This window comes from Chrysochloris asiatica, unplaced genomic scaffold, assembly GCF_000296735.1.
Source record: "Chrysochloris asiatica unplaced genomic scaffold, ChrAsi1.0 scaffold00196, whole genome shotgun sequence".
NCBI classification, from domain to species: Eukaryota; Metazoa; Chordata; class Mammalia; order Afrosoricida; family Chrysochloridae; genus Chrysochloris; species Chrysochloris asiatica.
Genome location: NW_006408714.1, coordinates 747,034 through 763,812, shown reverse-complemented (window position 1 = coordinate 763,812; position 16,779 = coordinate 747,034). Strand labels below are relative to the sequence as shown.

The 16,779-nt window shown below is 36.2% G+C and overlaps 2 protein-coding genes across 5 annotated transcripts in view; one reads left to right on the top strand and one right to left on the bottom strand.

Annotated features, from left to right (window-relative positions):
- The window catches only part of ANO3 (anoctamin 3), a 427,969-nt gene that overhangs the window by 288,785 nt on the left and 122,405 nt on the right, over positions 1–16,779 (top strand). For all 3 annotated transcript variants that reach the window (XM_006872392.1, XM_006872390.1, XM_006872391.1), the window contains 2 exons: positions 240–336; positions 6,793–6,853. In XM_006872392.1, coding sequence (XP_006872454.1) covers positions 240–336; positions 6,793–6,853 — 158 coding nt within the window. The remainder of the gene's footprint in view (positions 1–239; positions 337–6,792; positions 6,854–16,779) is intronic.
- MUC15 (mucin 15, cell surface associated) lies at positions 8,655–16,611 on the bottom strand. 2 transcript variants are annotated; one of them, XM_006872388.1, is made up of 3 exons: positions 15,897–16,611; positions 10,770–10,919; positions 8,655–8,815 (listed from the first exon to the last, which is right to left on the bottom strand). In XM_006872388.1, exons 1-3 carry the CDS (start codon positions 16,597–16,599, stop codon positions 8,655–8,657), a joined length of 1,014 nt encoding a protein of 337 aa, XP_006872450.1. In that variant the 5' UTR covers positions 16,600–16,611. The 2 variants fall into 2 exon arrangements, with proteins under 2 accessions (XP_006872450.1, XP_006872451.1); XM_006872389.1 differs by lacking the exon at positions 10,770–10,919.

Sequence of the window (16,779 nt, the reverse complement as noted above, 5' to 3'; positions counted from 1 at the left end):
GAGAAAGAAACAAAAGCTCTGTATCACATGTGTCCTAAAATATTCAAGTTAGAGTCACCATCTAAAGTTCTGTTTCACCTGCTCACCACTCTTGCTATCTCGGTTTCATCCCCTTCACCTTTCTGCCTTGCTGCTTCCCACACAATTGACTGCAGAAGCTAAGCACCTTACTAGACACTAAGGTTCATGCTTTCTTTTTCTTGTTTAATGCTCCCGTTTTTCTTGTTTACTGCTTCAAGCCAAGAAATTTGTGCAGCGTCTGAAGTCATCATGTGCCCTCTGTGTGACAAGAACTGCTCCCTACAGAGACTTAATGACAGCTGTATCTATGCCAAGGTGAGTGGGGACCTTCACATTCTTCTTATTCAGTTTTCCTGTTTCTAAGAAGCACACAAAATGACATCCTCCAACAAATAGCTTTTTACCAAAATTAATGTCTTCAAGAGTTTCAAAATCTTTAATACCATTGAAAAATCACTAAAATATGGCCATCTGGTCAGGAACTGAAATACCCTCATGGTTCAGCTTTCAACTAAATCATTGTTGCTGTTAAGTGCTGTAAAGTCAGTTCCTACCCATAGCGACCCTACATAGGGTTTCTGAAATGGCTGGTGGATTTGAACCACCCATCTGTGGTTCAAACTGAATTTGTAGTCCAGCACATTACCCCACAATGCCATACTAGGACTCCCAACTAAATGATAGGCATATAAGGGAACAGTAACATCAGGGAGGCATGATCACCTTAGAATATCAACCATAGGAGATCAAGAGAGCAACATTTGCCCAGGGATAAAGCTCAGAAGGCAGGAAGAGATGAGAAAGAAAGTCTTATGGAACAGTAAACACAAGAAAGAAGTAGAAAGAGTGCTGCTAATTGTGAGGACTGCAATCAATGTCATAAAACAAAATGTGTATGAACTATTGATTGGAAAACTAATTTCCTCTATAAACTTTCTCCCAAATCATAAAATAAATCAAAAATAAGTTTATTTTTAAAATTCAGTCTTCTGCAATTGTCAGTATTTCAGGTATGAGGGAGTTCAAAAAGTTTGTGGAAAAATAGATTAAAAGGTAATGGAATTTTTCCAGAAACTTTTTGAAGTACACTCATATATGTTTCCATGGAAAAAAAATTAGTCTCATCATATGATAAAAATTGTATGTTAATAAATTAACATATCCTTTGATGACTATTTTAAATTTTCATTCTTAAAAAGTATGAACTTTTTTTCTGAAATTGAGTAACTTAGTACTATTTGCATACTCATTTAAAAGTGCTGTGACCACAAAATCTATTCTTATCACACAACAATTTTTCATTTAAGGTAAAATCACTAAATAATTCTGAGTTGCTCTTTTAAATATACAATCCTAAAAAATGACTCAATTTCTGAGTAGTTAATTTAGTCTTATTCCTAACAAGTATTAGTTTTGTTTGTTAACCTAGTGTAAGCATCAGACAATAGACTGCTATGGAGACTACAAAATAAACTGAGGGGCATCTCTTTTTTGAGAATCTTTAAAGAAAAGTCAGTGTGAGAGTATGTATCAGAATCGCCAAAGCATTGATTTCAAGGGACTCTGCATCCAGAAATTCTAATTCAGTAGATGAGGCATAGGAATCTGCATGTTAATGAACTTCTCGGGTGATTCTATTACTGGGCTTCTTGGGACCATATTTTAAAAAAGATACTGCCCTAAAGTAATGAGTGTGTTGTGTGATAGAACTGGTGCAAGATGGACAAATAAGGTTCCTATGTTTGAAGTAGCTTGTTCCCAGGTGCAAAACTAGTAAGAATTTTTGCCCTGTCCATGAGTTAATGAGTCCTGGTGTGGTGCTTTAGGACAAACACTGGACTACTAACCACAAGGTTGACAGTTCAACTCTAACAACCACTCCTGGGAAACCCTATGCAGGGGCACTGTGAGTCAAAACTGACTCCACGGCACTTAGCAACAACAACGAATGAGTTAAGAACTAAGGAAATGAAAGAGGGCTGAACCCCAACCTAAACTCTCCCCCCACACTTAGAGTATTACCCTAACCTGTAGTTTTGTATAAGCTTGGTTTCTTTTGTCCAGAGGACTAATATGGAATATAACTAGCAGTTTCCAGAATCTCATATTTTTTAGAACCTACCTTGCGGCACTGTGGGTTAATGCACCAGACTGCAAAGCCATTTGAACTGCAAGGTCGGCGGTTCAAGCTCCCCAGCTGCTCCTCAGAAACCCTATAAAGGTTCGCTATGGGTCAGAATTGACTCAATGGCACTTAACAACAAACAATTTTAGGAAAAGATCCAAAAGTTACAGTGGAAGAGACCTAGACCTGAAACATTAAACCTAAAAAGAAGTAATAAGATAACCAATATCTACATTTATTAATTTCTAGCTCTCCAAGAGAATGAGGCATCGAAGATAATGGAGAATGATGTGGAAATATAGCTTTATTTGAGGCCCTGTTTGCTCCTTTCTTCAAATATTATCCTAACTCACATTAACAATGAAGATTAAAATGTTTATCTATATGCCCCCCTATTCATTAAGGCAAGCTATTTTTTTTTTTTTTCAATATAATAACTTATTGCAAATATATATGTTTTTTAGGTCGGACAAGTTTTTGTTTAGTTTTGTTTTGTTTAGCTGTTTATTGTGAATTGAGTGAAGGTTTACCAAAGCAATCATCAGTTTTACATCAAACAAATCACACACTTTGTTTCATGTCAAAGATTACAATCCTCCCTGTGTAACTAGTTTACCCACTTTCTCCCTTTGATTTGTATTTCTAGTCCACTCTCCTTTCTTGACACTTCAGAACTCTGTCCTCAGGTACATGTTGCCATTTTGATCTTGAATGCTGACCATTTTATGGTGAGCATACCTTAACAGTGTTGTTGTCCCCTCTATATATATATCTACCATTTGGCTGAAACTTGGGTCACTAGAGTGAGTTCAGAATCCTGATGTGGCACTGTAGCATAAGCGCTGGACCACCCGGTCAGTTTGAACTACAACATCAGCAGCTCAAAGTCACCAGCCGCTTCTTGGAAACCTTCTACAGGGTCGCTATGTGTTGGAACTGACTCAATAGCACTTAACAACAAGGGTGAGTTCAGAGTTCTGGTGTGACACTGTAGGATAAGCGCTGGACCACAGGTTGGTTTGAATCGCAAGGCTGGCAGTTCAAACCCACCAGGTGCTCCTCAGAAACTCTGTACAGGGTCAGCTGAGCCAGAACCAATTCAACAGCACTTAATAACAAGAGTGAGTTCAGTTCCAGTCTTGAAGAGTGACCTAGGGTCAGCGTTTTGGATCCCTCTACTATCTTTCTGAAGGAGCTCTGGTAGGTAGTGTAGTGGTTATGAGTTGGGCTGCTTATCTCAAAGGAAGCAGTTTGAAACTACCAGTGCTTTTGCGGGACAAAGATGTGGCTTTCTGCTCCTGTAAAGATTTATAGCCTTGGAAACCTTATAATAGGGTCGCTGTGAGTTGGAACTGACTCCACGGCACATCACCACCACCACCACCACCATCACTCTCTTTCTGACCAGTAACTCTAGTTTTATTATTATTATTATTATTATTTTGAGTTTTATCCCGCATTGCCTCCCACTCTATCTGGTACCTTCTAATATGTTCCCTTTTAGAGAAATTGATAGCGGTCTGAGATCGTGAAGACAGATGTTCTGGTTCACTGGACGAATTGATTCCAAGCATTTTCAATTTCATTACCTTTCCTCCTCACTTGAATGGCTGCTTATGAACTTTTAAGATCATAGTTGATATGCTTCAAAGTAGGATGGAAAACATTTTCTTTGTGGACTATGTTATTCCAACTGACCATGGTGTCCCCTAAGACTATGAGGAAAAAAAAATTTTTTTTTTTTTTTTTGCTTCTAGAAATGTCTGGTATGGTTGGGAAATTTTTTGCATATTTCAACTTGCGTTTTCTTTAAAAAAAAAAAAAAAAGCAAGTGTTTTTGATATATGAGACAGAAGGTTTGCCATTTTCTTGACAGTCATCCATAATCTAATTTGGACCATTTGAGGTATTTGTGACTCTTCTTTCGTCCTCTGTCCTATTCCTAGGGTGATTTCTTATCAATACCCTTTGGTGAGAACCCTAAATAAAATCTGTAGCACCTCAATCTTTAAGCACCAGTAAAAATAAAAAGTTTCTGTTAAGTCCATCCCAACTCGTGGAGACTTTACAAGGTTTACAATGACTGATTTCTTGGAAGTAGATCACTAGACATTTCTTCCAAAAAACCCGTGGATGGACTTGAACCTCCAGCCTTTCAGTTCACAGCTAAACATGTTAACTGTTTGCATCACCAAGGACTCCAGTACAACAAAAATTGCTCTCACTATTCCCATGGACTCTCTTATATGTTCCCATGAGATGACTAATAAATCTAAAACAATGCTTTATTACTGTTATACTTCACCTTAGGAAAACTTCTAAAGCCTTGAATTCTCATTCTGACTTCATCTTCCATTTCATGTATGTAATGCCTTTAGCTATCAATGTGTTTCTAAAAAAATCATGTTTCAATGAAAATCTGAAAATTTGTTGAGATAGAGGGAAGGAAAAAAAAAGCTTTTAAAAAGGAAGAATAACAAATCATGTCCATACAACCCAATTGTTTTTAAATGTAGCATTTTACTTGCCACTTTCCTGAAAGTGTATCTTTTTCTGGAGCAGGGGAGAGTCCCTATCTCTTAGTGACCTCTAAGTCCAATGATAGTTTATACAGGAAAACAAACAGCTGTTCAGTTGCTTGGCAACCTCAGGTATCTCTGTGGGATGCATTGCTTTTGTTGTTGTTAAGTGCCATCGAGTTGGTTCTGGCCCAAAAAGACCCTGTATAAGGTTTCCAGGGAGTGGATGATGAGCTTGAACTGCCAACATTGAGGTTCAAACCAACTTTGCAATTCAGCACATTAACCCACAGTGCCACACCAGGACTCCATTTGTTATTGTTGTTGTATAGTGCCATCGAGACAATTCCAACCAATAGCGGCCCTGTATAGGATTTCTGAGAAGCAGCTGGTGAGCTTGAACCACCGACCTTGTGGTTCAAACTGGTTTTGCCTATTAGCCCACAGCACCATACCAGGACTTCAGGACTCCATTGTTGTTAAGTACCATGGAGTCGGTTCTGACTCATAGTGACTCTGCATAGGGTTTCTGAGGCCATAAATCTTTATGGGAGCAGAACCCCTCATCTTTCTCTGTGGAAACGCTAGTAGTTTCGAACTGCTGAACTTGCAGTTGGCAGCCCGACTCGTAACTACTACGCTACCAGAGCTCATTAGGGAAGAAAAAAATCTGGATTCCTGCTCAGTGTAATTTTAGGAGAATTTACTTAAGATCTTTTCTTTCCTGTACACAGTGTGTATATTGATGATTGTTCTGAAAACCAATTCTTACATTTTTAGAAATACAAATCCTTAAAGTCATAGCGTTTTAAAGCTATGTAGGGCATCTTGCATCTACTCACAAGCTTCTAAAATGAGCACATCTGTTTCATGTTGATATTTTAATATTCCTGTTTTACAGAAAAATATATCCCATGATTGTTTCATATATTATTTTTCAGTATGTTTCATAGATTACAATTAAAATGTTAAGTGCCATTAAGTTGGCTCAGACTCAGTGAACCTTTATGGGTTTTCCAAGGAGCAGCTGGTGAGCTTGAACCACCAACCTTCTAGTTAAAACTGACCTTGCAGTCCAGCGCATTAGCCCACAGCGCTACACCAGGACTCCCACACTGAAAATACAGATATGAGTTTTAATGTGCCCATTGAACATCCTCTAGATTTTACACTGAGTCAGGAAGACACCATTATATTTTATATTTACTTTTACTAATCTTAAACCCATAATTAACCTCTCCTTCCTGTAAGAGCAGAGCATCTACTTTCCATAGTTTCTGTGATATTTATATTGCTGTCAAACATCTAGGTCCTTGATTGTATTGGTTTAATCTTTATCACTAACTTAAACACATACTGAAGGCATCATGAAAATGAAAAGAAGCAAAGGTGAATTGAATTGACACTTTATTAAAATAAAATAATCTTTGCAACCCTGAACATTTTATTTGTGAACATTGTATTTGTTAACATTGTTCTTTACCAAATTTCAGGTAATATCTAATTCAGATACAGGTGAATTACATCCCAAACACTCAGTGATTTATGAAACATAGAACAACTTACGGTGGGACTCATTACTTTTTGTAGCCACTATTACACCCATGGCACATTCTGAAAGATGTATGAGAGCGGTCCTTCCAATGTCCAGTCAAAGAATACCAGTCTTGAACTACGGCAGTAGTATAATAGGGAAAGTATTGAAGACTCAACCTTTGGGATAGCATTTTAATATCTTTCATTAGAAGCAGTGACTGACAGCATTTTGAAACATTATTTACACCTGGAGATGTTGCTTATAGAGCATGAAGTAGGTATGCTTCACCAGCAAAGTGAGCCTCATACCACCTCACATTATAGTTTGACTATCTGTGGCCCAGAAATACTTCCAGAAGTTTCTAAAACCACTTTAGAGAAGTGAGGTACAAAGAAAACCAGAGGGAGTTGAGAAGAAAAGAGACAGAACACTGTTCCATCACCTCTTCCCATGAGAAAATATCACAAGAACTCATGAAAATATTTTATATCTACAAACTATTAAATACTGTATTTCCATTGGGAAAAAATCATAGCGCCTAAATGTTATTGAACTTTTATATTAGACTAACCTTTTTGTTTTTCATTAAGGTGACATATTTGTTTGATAATGGAGGGACAGTCTTCTTTGCTATTTTTATGGCCATATGGGGTAAGTATATTCTTTTATTACTTTCTAGTTTCTACTTCCTGAGGTTATTGCTGTATTTAGTCTTCTCTCTCACACGCTCTCACACATAAGCACATTTGTCAATTCAATAATAAAGTTTCTAGCTTGGTGCTTTCTCATTTATCATGATTGCTTCTGTGAGAATTTTTCTCTTGATCAAACACTGTCTTTCCTAAAGCCTATACCTATCTAAACTAAGGAGCATATTTTCCTGCCCAAAGCAAGTAGTAATTAAAGACAAACAGAAGCATTGTTGTTGTTGTTAAGTGCTGTCGAGTCGATTCCGACCCTTAGCAACCCTGTATAGGGTTTCCAAGAAGAACCTGGTGAGCTTGAACCGCTGACCTCGCAGTTCAAATGACTTTGCATTCTGGCGCATTAACCCACAGCGCCACACCAGGACTCCGAAAACAGAAGCATACTAGAATCCAAATTAACCTTCTTATATTATTGCTGGTGCAGATGATGCTGGGAAACTTTGGTTGGTTGGATCTGTTTCCATTTTTTTTTTTTTTTTTGACTACATACTTTTAGATATCCAGAATCTACTCTATATGATTGAACAATAATATCTAACATATAATAAATCTTGATTCTATCTAACATCTTAAAAGTGTGTTAAGTTATGTGCAGGTATATACTTTGTCTGACTTTTTCTCCATGTTTCTCATTGATTTTCTTAAGGCATTCAGTTGAAACGTAAAATATATACAACCAGATTTGAATTCATTACCCACTGAAGTCTAAGAGAAACTATTACTTTCACAGTTAGTAGTTTCCCTACCATGGCCCAGTTGAATGCAAAATCATGGTCAATCTGATAACTCCAAGGAATAATCATGCTGATGCAGAAAAATCAGTGTACTGAAATTCAGGTCTCTCCATTCCTGAGACTTAATTTACCAGTAATAAGAACTCTGTTCTATAACATCTATAGTATTGTAAGTCAAAAATTCAAGAACCATCCTCACAATTTCCAGTCAAAAGAATGTCAGTCTTGAAATATGGCAGTACTATAATACAGAGAATAGCGAAAAATCAACCTTTGGTTTCCGTTTTTAAAAAGTAATAAAAAAAGATTCCCTGCTGTTATTGAAGAATTTTTATTACAGGGAATTCATAGCAGAATGATCTCATGTTACCTTATTGCATATACATGTCCTACTAGGAAATTATAGATCAAAATCCAAATTAAGTTTAGTTAAGGAGTTCTGGTAGCGTAGTGGTTACGAATCGGGCTGCAAACCGCAAGGTCAGCAGTTTGAAACTACCAGCGGTTCTGAGGGAGAAAGATGAGGCTTTCTGCTCCCGTAAAGATTTACAGCCTTGGAAACCCCGTGCATGGTCGCTATGAGTCGGAACCGACTCCACGGCACTTAGCAAATGGGTGTTTTGGAACCTCTGGTGGTGTTGTATTACAAACTGTAAGGTCAGTAGTTCAAACCTACCGGCTGCTAATTGGGAGAAAGATGAGACTGTCTGCTCCTATAAAGATTTATAGTCTCTGAAATCCTATGCAGGGACTCAAGGAGTTAGAACCAACTTAATGGCATTGGGTTTGGTTTGTTTCATAAATATTTTAGAACAGCCAAAAATTGTAAGAAATGAAACCTATGGTGATTCACTCTTTGTGTGTGCTTCTGCTACTAGTCTCATGCTTTCCTTGTTCTCTTTAGCATAATCCACATGACAGTGATCTTGTATCATCTTTTGGTAGATGAATCTGTGAGAAGGCATGGATGTAGGTGAACACTTGTTGTCTGATGCCTTTTTTCCATTAGTTTTATACTGAGGTACGAAGTGGAGGTATGTCATCCATAGGAATGCCATCGTGTGCCTGTTCTTGGCTTCCTGGCATAGACGAATCAGTCACAGTAGGGTTGTAGTAACTAGAATTCCCAAAACTCACATCATAGGGTTCTGGTGCATTGTCTAATCGAAGAACTGAAAAAGTAACAAAACAAAATTGTTTTATAGTAGTGGTCTGAAAGACGTAGATTCAAGCATCTTACTGAATCTAGGAGTTTGTACTAGATGATATAGTAGGTATACTTTTTGTAAGGATTTTTTTTAGATATTGATTATGAAGTTTTAAATAATAGTATTTTTTCAAGCTACATATCTTCCAGAGTCTAAAAGAACAGTTTTACTTCCCAAATTTCATTAAGGTTGAACAACAGATTAAGTAGAGAAATGTCATCAGCACTATGTATATAGAGGTATGGTTATGTGCATTGTTGACATTTGAATCTTAGTTTCAGAAACCTGTCAGCATGTTCATAATTTTTAACTTAGACTATAAAAACATCTTTTTAAGTAAGGAGAATTTTAAAATCAGTGTCATTATACCAACTGTCTCAGCATCTATATAGTTGAACTGTTTAAGATAGAAGTGGAAAAGAGGAATTTGTTAAAGCTTATGTGTTCTGATAAATCCCAGTTGTCATTTACTTGAGATTTTCTTAATGATACAGGGGCCATTTTTGTTTTTGTTTTCCTATTTAAAAGAAAATAATCAAATATACTCTTAATGAACTTTAATTGATTTACAAAGGAAAATAACCCTGAGCATCTTGGAGCACTATTAGCAATTTAGTTATTCAGTTAGCTTAGCTTTTGCGTAAGGCTAGAGGGAAAGACAAGATTCTGAGATTTTTTTAAAAAAAGTTTGAGAATCACTGTCATTAGAAATTGTATCCTTTAATTGGGAAGAATGTCACTTTTTATTGATTTGTATTTACTAGAAGCCTATAAGCAGAATTCAGTTCAATTTACAATTAATGGACTTGGTTCTGAAAAGGAATTATATATCATTCATGGTGTGAACTTATAAAAAAAAATTAGTAAGACTTATCACCAGTGGGACCCAAAGAGATATTCAGCTATTAGATATGGTGGCAACAGTCTTTTGTACAAATGTGAAAACAATTTTGTTTTGTTTTTCTGAAGAACAAACAGGAAATGAATCCAGCATCTGAAGTTATTTAATTTCTGTTCTGACTAATATAATTATATTAAAAATCAAACTTTATTTTTGGAAGATGCATTTCTCATTTATAAATATTATGGTTGATATCTTTTCCCAATAGCTGAGTGGAAAATTCAACCCTACAGATTTTTTTTATTATTATAAAGATTAAATAGGATGATTAATAGAAGTATGACAGTACAAGCTAAATACTGGAATTACTGGAATGTTAGCTACAAGGTAAGTGGTTCAAACCCATCAGTTGCTCCTTGAAAACCCTATACAGGGGCACTGTGAATTAGAACTGACTGGAACTTAGTTTTTGTGTAAGGAGCCCTGGTGGTGCTGTATGATAAGCACTGGACTGCTAACAGAAAGGTTGGCATTCAAACCCATCATCCTCTCCACTTTCTGCTCCTGGAAAGCACATGAGGCTTTCTGCTCCCATAAAAATTTACAGCCTCTGAAATCCTCTGAGTATGAACCTACTGGAGAGTACCTAACGAAAATGACATGATTTGTGTGTAAACTTGTGAAAAACCACAAGGGAGAAAAAATCATTATTTAAATTATTACTAAGAGCTGCAATGATGGCAAAGAACAACTTTTCAATCATTTAACAAAACTGACCAGTTTTATTCTTTAATATGGTACTGTTATCTTCCAACTTTATAGATATGTTTTAGAGTCAGGGATTACTATTTAAAACAAATCTTGATATAATAAGCCAACAGTTTCAAATGGTTTTAAATTCTACTCAGGGTCCATAACTATTTGGGTTTTGTTCTTTGAGAAACAGAGTGTATCTCCATAAATCTTTGGTTTTGTTATATGGATCCCTGAGTCCCTTTTAAGCAATGCAACAAACATTAGTATCCTCACTTAATTAAACCAGGTGAAGTTCAGGTAAAGTCCAGAAAGTTGTTTTACCTGGTTCATTTCTGTCATCGTAAAGTCGCCGATGGGAAAATGAGTCCGTTTTCCTTCTCCCACACAACAAGTAACCAACAAGACTAAGCAAGGAAGCACCCAGAATAGCCCCTAAGATGGCCCCAAACACTACTCCTGTGCTTCTGTTCTCTAAAACACAAACAAAAAGGCAAAACATGAATTTACAGATGAGATATATTAAAATTAAAAATCTAGATTTTTCATATACCAAAGCATGAGTAACAGTGTTTTTTAAAACTAGATAATATTTGTATGTGCATTATAAAGTACTGAGTATACAGGATTCACAAAATATACTTCCTGATAAAACTTTACTTATCATTTTAATTATCTTGAAATACTCATAAATCATTATCTTATACCTATCTCATCACCAATTAACTTGTTAAGTGCCCTTGAGTTGGTTCCAACTCATGACGACCCTGTATAGAATGTCCAAGGAGCAGCTGGTGGTTTGAACTGCCAACCTAAGGTTCACTGTCCAATGCTGATCCACAGCACCACACCAGAGTGTTAGTAGTACTAAATTTCTATATGTATACACTATTAAGTCATAATTTTAATGTTAAACGTTTTACTCATTAAAGCTTTTCTCAACACTGAATCTCTCTTGAACTTTAATGATGAAATGATCTTTGAGCTTGTATCTATAAAAAGCTACTATCTGTAAATAAGTACTGGGGAAGAAAAACAATATATTCTCATTTAGGATATCCTGATACGGGATATTTCCAAATACAACAAATGGACCAAAGTAAGGTATTTGCTACACCTTGCACATCCTGAACACATATGGAGGTGTGAGTTTAGGGGAGTCCAAAATTTCACTCTATCATCCCCTTTATTGAGTATTTTATTTGAAGGCTAAGTCATCAATAAATTTTATTTAGTTTTATTAAATTACTGTCATTATACCCTGATCTCAAGAGACAGACGTGGCCTTTAGTTTTGTTGTGTTCAGTTTCCTATATATTATTTCTACACCATTATAGCTTTATTTTAATAAATCAGGATGCTATAGTCACATCTGAGGAATAATGCAACTTACTAAAATTGTTATCTCTAATAGTATCAGGCAGGGAGTGTAGTAGCTCTGTAAGATAAGCACTGGACTGAGAACCACAGATTCATTGGCTCAAGAGCACTAGCATCTCCATGGAGGAAAGATGGACTTTCTGCTCCTGCAAAGATTTACAGCCTAGAAACTCTAGGCATGGTCACTATGAGTTGGACCAACTCAGTAGCACTTAACACCAACAATAGTATCAAACAGTGTCTTTGTTCAACTTTCTGTGATTCTATAGTCCAAATTAGAACTGAAACTTGCTCTCCAGCATCGAGATGCTAAAGCAATTGGAAGAAATTAAGAAGTGTAAGAGCTGAACAGAAAATTTCAAAGCTCAGCTCTAGAAGATAAAACCAAATATTATAACAAAATATGCAAAGATCTGGAGTCAGAAAACCAAAAAGGAAGAACTGGCACAGCATTTCTCAAGCTGAGGGAAACTGAAGAAAAAAATTCAAGCCTCGACTTTCATTATTGAAAGATTCTCTGGGCAAATTATTGAATGATGCAGAAAGAATCAAGAGAAGATGGAAGGAATACAGAGAGTCACTGTACCAAAAGGAAATGGTTAATGTTCAACCATTTCAAGAGGTAGCATATGATCAAGAGCCAATGATCCTGAAGGAGGAAGTCCAAGTTACATTGAAGGAATTGGCAAAGAACAAGGCACCATGAATTGATGGAATAAAAAGTTAAATCTTTCAAGAAAGTGAGGCAGCACAGGAGGCACTCACTCATCTCTGCCAAGAAATTTGGAAAACAATTATCTGGCTAATTTCTTGAAAGAGATCCATATTTGTGCCCATTCCAAAAAGAGGTGACCCAACATAATGCGGAAATCATCGGGCAATCTCTTTGATATCTCATGTGAGTAAAGTTTTACTAAATGCAAGCATACATTAACAGAGAACTTCCAGAGGTTCAAGTCGGATTCAGAAGAGGCCATGGAATGAGAGATATCATTGCTGATGTCCAATGGATCTTGACTGAAAGCAGAGAATATCAGAAAGATGTTTACCTGTGCTTTATTGACTACACAAAGGCTTTTGATTGTGTGGATCATGACAATCTATGGACAACACTGCAAACTATGAGTATTCCAGAACACTTAATTGTGCTCAAGATGAATCTGTACCTGGACCAAGAGGCAGTTGTTCGAACAGAACATGGGAACACTGAATGTTTTAAAATTAAGAAACCTGTACAACAAGGTTGTATTATGCCACTATACTTATTCAACCTGTATGCTGAGCAAATAATCTGAGAAGCTGGGTTCTATGAAGAAAAGTGTGGCATGAGGATTGGAGGAAGACTCATTAACAACCTGCGATTAGCAGATGATACAACCTTGCTTGCTGAAAGTGAAAAGGACTTAAAACATTTACTGATGAAGATTAAAGAACATAGCCTTTGGTATGGATTGCATCTCAATGTCAAGAAAACAAAAATCTTCACCACTGGACCAATAAACAACATTCTTATCAATGGAGAAAAGATTGAAGTTTTCAAGGACTTCATTCTTCTTGGATCAACTATCAACACTCATGGAAGCAGCAGTCAAGAAATCAAAACAACGTATTGCATTAGGTAAATCTGCTGCACAAGACCTTTTTAAAGTGTTGAAGAGCAAAGATGTCAGCTTGAGGACTAAGGCGTGCCTGACCCAAGCCATGGTATTTTCAGTAACCTTATATGCATGCAAAAGCTGGAAAGTGAATAAGGAAGACCATAAAAGAATTGATGCTTTTGAGTTATGTGTAGGAGAATTTTGGAAGTGCCATGGGCTGCCAAAAGAACAAACAGATCCATGATGGGAGAAGTGCAGCCAGAGTGCTCCTTAGAGGCCAAGATGGCCAAACTTTGTCTCATATTTCAGACATATTGTCAGGAGGTACCAGTCGCTGGAGAAGAAGATCATGTTTGGTAGGGTGGAGGGTCAGAGAAAAAGAATAAGTTCCCCAATGAGATGGATTGGCCAGGTGGCAGCATCGATGGACTCAATACCATAGCGTGGCAATGGTAGTGAGGTTGGCCCAGGATCAGGCAGTTTTTCGTTCTGCTGTGCATAGAGTTGCTATGAGTCGGTACCAACTTGATGGCATTGAACAACAACAAATGTCAAAATGGAACCCTTGTGTGGTGCTACAAGATAATGCAGTGGACCTCCAGGTTGGTTTAAACTGCAAGATCTGTGGTTCATACTCACCAGCTCCTCACAGAATCGTTGTGAGTTGGAACCGACTTGAGGGCACTTAACAACAATATCCAACTATTTAGTGCATTTTCTAAATTTTTTTTTTTTTCATTTCTACCACTGCTTATTACTTATATCACAAGGGGTCTTAAGGTTTTCTGATTCCACCTTACTGCCTGATTTTGTAAAATTTAACCTTATAGGAGCACAATAGAATTATTAAATAAAATTCAAAGTTTTCTGAGTGTCTTTAAATGAGAGTAATGCTAGTAGTGGCAGTGATATTCTCTAGAGTCAGTTCCAACTCATATTGACTCTGGATAGAGTTCCAAGGCTGTAAATCTCTATGCAAACAGAAAGACTCCTCTTTCTCCCACAAAGCAGCTGATGGATTTGAACTGCTGATCTTGTGGTTAGCTGTCTAACGCATAATCCTTTATGCTACCAGGGCTCCTTAGGACAATTTGCCCTCACTTAGAAACAGCTGAACAAACCCAGACTCCTAGTGTGATGCTGTAAGATTAGCACTGAACTTGAGCTACAGATCAGCAGTTCAAATCCACCAGCTGTTTCTTGGAAACCCTATATAGGATCACTATGAATTGGAACCAACTCAATAGCACTTAACAACAACTACTCCCAACAAAGTCTTCATCTCAATCCTCTTCACTTGCTGCACATGCAGATTAAAATTATTGAAAAGCCTTAGAGCATTTTCTTGTGCTAAAGGCTAAATGATTGGATGGATGCATCTGTTTCAATGTTTCTAAGAATTTGACTTAAAGACACTTTAGGAATGGATCATATTTATAACCTTGGGACTACCTGTCTTGAATTTAGAGAGACAAATGAAGGAATATTTTTTAAAATTTCTATGGAATATGGGACTATGTAAGATTTAAAGTATATATTAATATTATAACATTAAAATATATACATACAAAATAAACTAGTTGTGGTACTTTAATAAAGATTAGGTTTTAGAATTCAAAACAGTTCTAGTCCACGGCAACAATTTTCAAACAGGAATTTGTATATATGATTTGCTTTTTACATTGGTAATATAACCTGAAATTAGACTATATTAAAGATTAGTGAATTTTGGGGAAGGTGGAGAGGGTATTTAAAAAAAAAAAACATTTCAGGGAAACAAAACTATGTTTAGATATGAAAAGAAAAGAAAATATGATCAGTGAATCATTAAATCTTAAAGAGCTTTTCCATTTTCTGATTTGAAGATAGATTGATATAAACCTTAAAGGAAACAGAAAAAATGTGTACATAATATAATTTTCTTGTGATAACCAAGGTTCAATTTTATTCTTGTGATATTCTGTAGCTATTAAATTAAAACCTAAGGAATGATTCCTTTTAAGTTATTGTAAATCTTTTAATATCAGAGTTCTATCTATTATTGTCCTGTGATTGCGATGTAGTGTTGAGTAATGTATAAGTTCAGTCATTTGATTCCATTTTCAAAGCTACACACACAGACTTTGTTCTTAGAGTATTCCCAATATCTTATGAATATCTAAGATTCAGTGAAAATTCTTACCCACCATCTCAAAACTGTACCTTGGTATCTCTTCAATCTACAATACTCATTTTACCAATTTTCTCCTATCCTGCCCCTATACTAAGTAGTGACTAGTCCATGCTAATTTAAGTATTAAAACCACTTTGATATTTCCAGTGAATATTTTGGTACTCCCCAAAGTAAAAACAATCTGTGCTCTTAAATTGTCTTTTTTTTTTTTCTTCCAAATTTGTCACATTTCTTAGATTTAATCTGCTGTCTACTTAGAGATATCATTTCACATAATAAAAAAGTTAAGTCTATATTTACCTTCTTCAGGGTCTTCAGTATTTGGAAAGAGTTTTGAACTATTGGTAAACTTTAGGGTGGGTTGTGCAGTTGTTTTTTCTTGGTAAGAAGTAAACTCAGTCCAGCTATCACTGATGGTGCTAAACCATGTAGTTGGTTCTATTATCAAGGGGGTCACAGACTTGGTGGTTGGTGCTGGAGACAGGATGTTAACTGTTGTAGAGCTGTTCATTGGATCATTCCTAGTGTCATTGGTCAAAGTATTCACAGATGTAGTGAACTCTTCTGAAGGTGTAGCAGGTGATGTAGCACTGGGAGATACTAAGGCAGGCAAAGAATGTTCATTCCCAACAGATGAGTTCAAAGGCAATTTAGACACAAAGCCAATGACTAATGGCGGACTGGTGGGAAATGTAGATGTGGGTCCTATACTCCCAGAAGAGTTCTCTATTGACCAGTCACTGGAGAAAGTTGTCTTTGTATGTATTTCTTCATTTAATGGCTCTAAAGTAGGGGAAATACTTGTGTTGATATTTAAATTTTCTCTATTTTCTTTTTCCGATTTCCCTTCACTTTCCAAAGGAATAGATTTCTTTCTCATCGTTTGTAGAACTTCTATGTTGTTGTCTGTTGTGTTTATTTCTGAATTTTCTTTTCCAAAGCTTCCAAGTAGTAGTAGACTAAAAAAAGTTGATATCAACAGAATTTTGGCTAAGGTCAACATTGTAGCCTTCTTTAATGGTGTTATTAAATAATCTGAAAGAAATAATAGCAGTTTGAATTATTAACTGAAGTATTATAAAGGTTTTAAAAATGGATCTATATTTTTAAAGTTATTAAAATCTAGAGACACTGTTGAGATGATAATACCAAATTCTTACCTCTAAAATCTTGTTTTCTTTGA

Bases quoted from the DNA above. Each gene is read 5' to 3' on its own strand.
- MUC15 (XM_006872388.1), bottom strand. From the start codon at position 16,599: ATGTTGACCTTAGCCAAAATTCTGTTGATATCAACTTTTTTTAGTCTA. The intron at 10,920-15,896 runs GTAAATATAGAC...TTTGTGTTTTAG, and splicing joins TACTGAAGACCCTGAAGAAG to AGAACAGAAGCACAGGAGTA. The intron at 8,816-10,769 runs GTAAAACAACTT...TTACTTTTTCAG, and splicing joins CGATGACAGAAATGAACCAG to TTCTTCGATTAGACAATGCA.